The sequence below is a fragment of the Malurus melanocephalus genome, unplaced genomic scaffold, assembly GCF_030028575.1.
Source record: "Malurus melanocephalus ecotype Western Australia unplaced genomic scaffold, MMel_1.1 scaffold_772, whole genome shotgun sequence".
Lineage (NCBI taxonomy): Eukaryota > Metazoa > Chordata > Aves > Passeriformes > Maluridae > Malurus > Malurus melanocephalus.
The window spans coordinates 221,427-229,043 of record NW_026624004.1 but is presented as its reverse complement, the minus strand read 5'-3'; the positions used below and the strand labels follow the sequence as shown (position 1 = coordinate 229,043).

Sequence of the window (7,617 nt, the reverse complement as noted above, 5' to 3'; positions counted from 1 at the left end):
AAATTTAAGCTTATTTTCCAAAGGCCCAGATCAACTGAAGGATCTCCTCCTGATAGATATTCTGCCCAGCAAGCGTGGAGTCGTTTGGAGGGGGAGAATCTGGTGGTGACAAGGCGTTTTAATGCATAATGCAGTTGCAGGGAATAATAGAATTTTGATGTAGTGCTCCAGCATTGGTTGCTAAATCTGCTCCATCTGATCCGTGGGGAGAATGTTAAAATACATTCAGGTGATAAAAGTGCTTGTAGCAGCTTCTCTTTGGAGAGAGTTGTGGGATGTTTCGGTGTTTTATGTTTTTTTTTGACGTGAGAATTAAAGATCAGGGCTCTTAATTTTGAAGSATTATTAAAATTCAGGATTTTCAATTTTTGATTCTTAATTCTGTTTTTCTCCTCCCTTCCCCTCGATGATTTCCCCCGTTGCATGTTTCAGAGTCCAAAGGTCCCAGCAGAGGTAATGCATTAGGTCCACCTAATGAGTGGGATAATAAATTTATCTCACTATAAAAGTTGATTTTGCTCACTCACACGCTTTTATTCCCTGCTTTGAAGATGCTGCTGGTGGTGCCTCATTTGCATAGCGCAGAGCAAACGAGTTTTTCCATTGAAATCCCGTCATTAACGCGGCGTGAGCTGGGACAAAGCGGAGAACTTTTCTCCTTGGGTGCTGCTACAGAGCCGGAGCTGTTCAGTGYCATTTCTCACCAATTTCTGCACAGGGTGAAGTCATTTCAGAAGAAATCACCCCCTCTCAGCTGAAAAAACAGCCATGAAAGCAAGCAAATGTAAAAATTTCTACCAGTGGATATTAAACTGGAGATGAGAGAAACATTGAGACTTTCTCCCAAATCTTCCACAGCCTTTATGGCTTTTATAGTGATCAACTCTTAATTCCTTTGAACAAATTGCTTTTTCAAACAACGCTGGGCCAATGGAAAACGTGCAGATCTTTAGTTTGGTGTTTGAACTCCCCAAGGAGTGAGCATTTTTCCTGAGTTTTCTATAGTTGGGATCATTGGCGGTGGTTTGCATGAGGTTCTGCTGCTCTTGGCTGTGGTCGTAGCTGCTGCTGGAGCTCTGTGCCGCAGGAACAGACGTGGAGCTGAGGTGGTGGAGCTGCTCCCCTTGCTTTGCAGCGAGCTTCAATCCAAGGCACTTGTTGCTCAGTGCAGCCTCCCCAGCYGGGAATTCCTGGTTTTGAGTGGATCTCTGGTTCCAAGGCCAGGCTGGGTGSCACTGGCACAGTGGAAGATGTCCCTGCCCATGGAATTCGGTGTCTTCAAACCCTTCCAACCCAATTCTGCCATTCAATGATCCATTTCCATAGGGAGATGAACAAAAGCTTTTGTAATCCCTGAGAAATATTTAACAAATTCCTAAATGCACACAGACATCATGAGATCACCAGGGAGATCAGTCCTGTCCATTGTGGCACAAAAGGATCTGAGAATGGCTCAACAGGCAGAGTTTTGTTTCAGCTGGATGTCTTTGTCCCGTGCTGAGAAATCTGGTGGCAAAGAAGCCTTCTGCAGCTGCCATTTGTTGTTATTTTATTGTTATTTTATTGTTATTTTGTTGTTATTTTACAGGAATTTGGTGGTGTTTATTATAACAAGCAAGTCCCAAACAAGTGATTCAATTTATCACCAATTTACAGTAACAGCACCTGAACTGGCTGCAGAATATTGATGGCACATTCCAGAATATTCCTCTCCTTTTGGTTCCATTACTTTATTTCTCTCGCTGTTATTCCTTGCATTTCTGCTGCCTTTTCCATGGATTTTTAAGGAGCTTTGTGGATAGGGTTCCTGAGTCTCATTCCTGTGTGATCAGAGGAATCATTCCATGATTTATGAGCACCATCCATGCTGGTAAAGTTTGGAATGTGGGTGCTGCTCTGTTCTCCAGCACTCAGAAGAGCCAGGACTTACTCCCCTGTAAAAAAAAAGGGAATACTAAACAAAATAAATAAAATTAAACAAGATTAAATAAGAATATTACATGAGTTTGAATAAGAATTAAAGATGGTGTCAGTGCAACTGCAACAGGCAGCTCAGGAGTCTCCAGAATTAGGGCATTAATTCATCTTTTAGACTTTTTCAGTAAAATTATGTATGGATGGTCACGTCCCCTTGAAGGGATGGGAAAATCCTTCTTCAGGACTGGAGCAGAGCTGTGGCTTTGGCACTTCTTTGGGAAGAAACCACCTTGAAAGAACATCCCTGTGTGCTGCCAGCACAGAGAGGTTCCCAGGAGCAGGATGGTTCTCACCTCTGCATTTAAGATTTATGGGAATATTTAAYATGGSAATATTTAATATGGGAATATTTAAGCCACCATTGGGAATTTTTAATAATAACCCCTAAGATGGAGCTTCCCAACTGGCTGAGAAGGCAAGGAGCTGTTTTTAAATTTACTTTAATGGACTTTGATATTGTCAGCAGGGCTGCACGTGGTGTCACCTCTAGGCTCTGTCTGCTCACTGAAATGAGAAAAAGGCAATTTTTACTCCGTTATCACTGCAGATACAATGAGGGCAGAGGGAGATGAGTTTGATTTCTCCTTGCACATCAATGTCAGGTGACACAGACAGGGGTGTCGAGTGTCCTCATGCTGATTTCAGATACRGGGAGGAGTTTTTATTTTTATGTTCGAGGGGGCTTTTGTTGGAAATTTAATTTAATTAAATTCGGTTGGATGCTGAATTTAAAAATTGGGTTGATTTAACTGGATGAGTCAGGGGCACAATGAATGGAAGGCAGCTCTGATTTGTTTCACAGATGAGATTAAATCACATATTAATGAAAAATGTCACAAATTGCTCTTAAAACTCTTCTGTACAAGAGCTATTTTGTCCTGGACAATTATCCTTCCTTGCCCAAAGGTCCAGCATTTCTAGCTCTAAATCCAAGTAAAACAAGATGGTGCCATTCAACTTCAGGTTTTTTCTGGGAACCAGAGGTTTTTTTCAGCAAATTGATCCCGTGCAGGTTGAATTCAAATAATCTCGCTGTTGATGAGAACAAGTGCCTTTTGTCCTGGCTGTGTGTCCCAGCTCTTTGCTTRTGTTTCAGTGCTCCGTGGTCACCTTTTCCTAAGCCTTTTCTGAACTGCTGAAATAATAAAACACAAGAATTATTCGTTTCTCTTACCCAGTGGCTGCATTTTAATGGTCTGTCAACCTCAAGGAAAGATTTGTCAGGTAAAAGCCTTCAAACGACTTAGGTAGCGCTCATCCCTACCTGCCCTAAAGATTTTGTGCATGAAATAAATTCCCTGGGTTRTTTTTTTCATGGAGGAGGTGTGAAAAAAAGGGAAGAAGGAGAAAGTATTGTAGAAAAAAACCCACTTTACAAAGGTCTGCATCAAAACACATGAAGGGATGTGCGTTCTTCTGGTGGCTGCTTTGGATTTGTTGAATTAAATCATTTTACCTCAGTTTGGTCACTTGGCAGAGGCCAAAAATGTTCATGGAATGAGGACTCCTCTGGGCTGTGATTTCCAAGCTTCCTCTTTCTCTCACCACCCTTGCTGAGAGAGAAAATTTCACAATAATAATAATAATAATAATAATAATAATAATAATAATAATAAAAATTGGAGCGGTGCAGTTGCCGAATTCTCAAAGCAACACAGGAGAGTGCTGGATGACATCCAGAGGGGAAATTTGGGAGCTTCATCACATTAATTTAGTTTATTAATTCCTTTTGGTTTTATTTTATTGAGATTGTCATGGGTTATCTTTCAATCTAGTTCAGTGAAATCATTCATGAATTGCCTTTTCCCTCTGCACAACAGTTGACACTTCCAGTTGTCTCCAGGATTTTCTTTTCCAGATGTTTTTCCACTTGTGGAATCTGATTTTGTTGGTTTGTCGGCATCTCTGAGTTGAGGGTCACAAATCTTAGACCTTCAGGCTAAAATGATGAACTTTGCACTCCCTCCAAAATAAATACAATGAAAAAAACCAACGTGCCTTAAGTGAACAACCAAACCAATCCTTTTCTCATTCCTGTTCTCAGGCCCTTCATTTTATTTAGCCTGGHAAAATACTTAAAATTATTTAGAAAATGGAATCATCCACAGTATTAAGGCTGAAGCAAAATTTCTGAAAGATCCTAAGGAAAAAGGCTTTTCCCATGGAAAAAGTCACTAAATGTCACCATTCTTTCTCTACAAGACAAATATTCTCCAAGTGTTTTGCTGATTCTTCCCCATTTCATCTTTTCATCATTCCCCAAACAGGGCTAGAAAGTCAAGATATTGGCCTGAAATCTCTTTTTTTCTTGGAACAATCAGCRAAGAGCACTTCTGACTCAACAGATCATGACTCAGAAAATGATTTTGTTGCTCTTTACCTACTTGGAGTCCCTGTCCTAGTAATCCACGACACTCTTTAGTGTTTTAATAATCTTTCTGTTTGTTCTGTGCTCTCCAGAAGCATTCAGGCTTGCTCAGGACGTGTCACCCTGATCCTTTTGTCCTTCAGTGGATCATTATCCTCAGATCCAAAAGGAACATTGATCCAGCTTTGTTACATCCTTCAAAAACGAACCTTTCAGATGTTTTCCACCCTTCCGTAGCTCTTTTTCCTCATCCAATGCCAACATCTGCCAGGAGGCAACAAAACCAATATTTCACAATCATTTTGAGTCTTGTGCTGTTTGGTTTGAGTCTTTTATTTTTTATTAATATCTTTACGTGGTAAGGCCACCTGAGAGAAACCTCACTGATGGAAATACAAAAAAAAAAAAACAAAAGAAAAAGAGTTTGGGGATGAGGAATAGGAAAGATGGTTTCATTGAAGAGTTTTGTGGAAATTTCCAGCCTCACATGAAGCTCTTGGATGTGTTTAAGACATAAATGAGCTGCAGGTCAGAGATTATTCTGGAGCTGGAGGTGTAAGCATGGGGATCGAGCAGGAAACTTTCCAGAAGGGTTTAAACACCAAAGCTCTCAAAAATAACAAATTAAATAATAAACTGATGTGTTCCTGCTGCTCCCAGCCCGGGCTCCATCACTGTGACATTCAGGATGGGTATCTCAKTGCCCAAATTTGAGTTCCCAACCCCTCAGAGCTGAGGACAGGTCCTGCCCTGCCCCAGTTCTGGTCTCTTGTTATTCTGAGCAGAACTTCCCTGGGACTGACTTATGGATCCACATGGAAATGATTCTTGCCCTGGGCTGCCCCCCRTGACCTTCAACCTGCTGGAGAAATCTATTCCTCCTGTCCTGGCTTATTTATTATTTGGGAAACATTCATGACTTCAAGTTGCAGTTCAGATTAATTCGTTGCCTGTCATTTTTATGTTCAAGGTCGGATTCATTTCTTCAATCCAACAGTTAGAAGTTTCTTGAAAAGGCAAATTTTCACCCTTTTCCATCAGGAAAAATCCATGAAACTTCTGCTCTGGGGTGCAGCAGGTCCATCCATCCCTTGTAACTCCTTTTTAGTGTGTCCACRGTACCATTTTACTGTGAAATTATTTATCTTCTTGTTACGTCTTTTAAAAAAACGAGCAAAATTCAGGTGTAGAATGAATGTGGAAGCCGTGGCAAAACTCTTTGCAAAGAAARAAATGGGATCCAACTTCAGTTTTGATCAGTTTGGCTGCACCTTCCTGTCCTTGCTGGTGGTGGGAAGGTGAAGATTTGCAAACTTGTCCTGAGAACTGTCTGCCACCTCAATGCTTTTCCACAAGACCMTGATAATTCTGGACTTTTTTGACCCTTAAACTCATCAGTGGGCACTGAATTGCATTCAGGTCTCCTAGAAACTGAAAAAATGAGAAGGAACTGCTTTGGCAAGCATTTTGCATACTCCCTGAGAAGTTCTCAGGAGAACCCCGTGGAATTTGGTGCCTCCCTTGTGACTCAGTTTGGTGAAGCAAAACCAAACCCTGTCCTGCATCYGTTGAAACTTCCAGCACAGACACAGCCTGGCCACTTGGAATCATYCTTGAAGGCAAATCTGTAAATGGTTTTACCTGGGAAGATGATGGAATTTGGTAAAAAAGGATTTGGCCACGTGGATTTTTCACACTCGAGTGCTGATGTGAAACGGTGGCTTGGGGTTCCCTCTRTCAGCCAGGTCTTTGTCACTGAGCCAGGTCCTGGCTCTGAGATTGAGGAGGAAACTTCCAAACCCACAGTGGATCTGTGTAAAAGTGAGAAATCACCTCCACGTGCAGAATGGGATCTGTGGGGAAAGCCAGAAATCACCTCCATGTGCACAATTCTGTGTGGGATCTGTGGGAAAGCCAGAAATCACCTCCACGTGCAGAATGGTGTGTGGGATCTGTGGAGAAATGAGAAATCACCTCCATGTGCAGAATGGGATCTGTGTAAAAGTGAGAAATCACCTCCACGTGCAGAATGAGATCTGTGTAAAAGTGAGAAATCACCTCCACATACAAAATGAGATCTGTGTAAAAGTGAGAAATCACCTCCACATACAAAATGGTGTGTGGGATCTGTGTGAAAATGAGAAATCACCTCCATGTGCACAATGGGATCTGTGCAAAAGTGAGAAGTCACCTCCACGTGCAGAATGGGATCTGTGTGAAATCCCAAAATCACCTTCATGTGCAGAATGGTGTGTGGGATCTGTGTAAAAGTGAGAAATCACTTCGATATGCAAAATGGTGTGTGGAATCCATGGGAAAGCAAGAAATCATCTCCCTGTGCAGAATGGGATCTGTGTAAAAGTGAGAAATTCACCTCCACGTGCAGAATTCTATGTGGGATCCGTGGAAAAACCCAACTCTGGCCTCCTGGGAAGGCGAAGGAGCTGCTGTTCCCCTGTTTCTGTTTCTGCCTCACCTGCCCCAGGCTCTTCCAGAACTGACAATAATCAATAATCTCGTTCCCTCTTTAGTAACCGTGTCAAAACTCTCACCTCTCCTGATTTTTTTTTTTTTTGGTGGCTCCTGCTATCCCCAGGATTGTCCTTGGATATTCCAGCTCCCTTTTCCAGGCTGTCACAAACTCCCAGCGCTGCAGCTGATCTTGTTATTTCCTCTTGAACTGCTCAGCTGCTCCTTTCTCCAACTCCAGGCACAAAATCCAACCTTTAGGGCTTGAATTTCTTGTCTTGCTCAGAGCTCTGTCCTCACCCCTTCCCTGACACTGCATCAGCTGCTTTTGAATAAATAAACAAAATATTCCTGAATTTTGGGCAGGCAGCACCGTAGGATTCTCACCTGRTTGTACCACACTCACCTTCCAGGACGCAGCAGCACAACTGGGTGAAATATTTCAGCTTTGAGGGGTAGAAATGACCTTTTTTCTGTGCTTTGGTGTGGAGGGAGCTCATCTTGCAGGGCTGGGTCTGTAACTGGGAACTCCTCTGGGGCAGGGTCTGTGCTCAGCTCTGGCACTCTGAGCTTTGCAGGGTGCTGCGCTCCTGCTCCTGTGATAATTTGGACAAAAACTTTTTTTTTTCCTTGCAGGGTCGATGGGAGAGTCAGCAGGATGTGTCCCAAGGTGTCCCAAGCTCCAGTAGAGGCATCAGCCCTACCCGAACCTCCCTGCCGAGCCCTGGGCAGCAGAACCACGCTCCTGATGCAGGTGAGGGCTCTCCTGCAGAATTCCCTAAAATTGAGATGAAATTCCTGCA

At 42.7% G+C, this 7,617-nt stretch overlaps 1 protein-coding gene across 2 annotated transcripts in view; it reads left to right on the top strand.

Annotated features, from left to right (window-relative positions):
- The first annotated feature begins 9 nt into the window (after positions 1-9).
- Positions 10-7,617, top strand: part of KIF13B (kinesin family member 13B) — a 27,901-nt gene continuing 20,293 nt past the window's right edge. Inside the window, exons 1-2 of one of the 2 annotated variants that reach the window (XM_057385059.1) lie at positions 10-453; positions 7,451-7,568. In XM_057385059.1, coding sequence (XP_057241042.1) covers positions 424-453; positions 7,451-7,568 — 148 coding nt within the window. In that variant the 5' untranslated portion in view covers positions 10-423. Of the gene's footprint in view, positions 454-1,549; positions 3,202-7,450; positions 7,569-7,617 lie in introns of those variants that run through there. The other variant, XM_057385058.1, reaches the window with a different exon arrangement.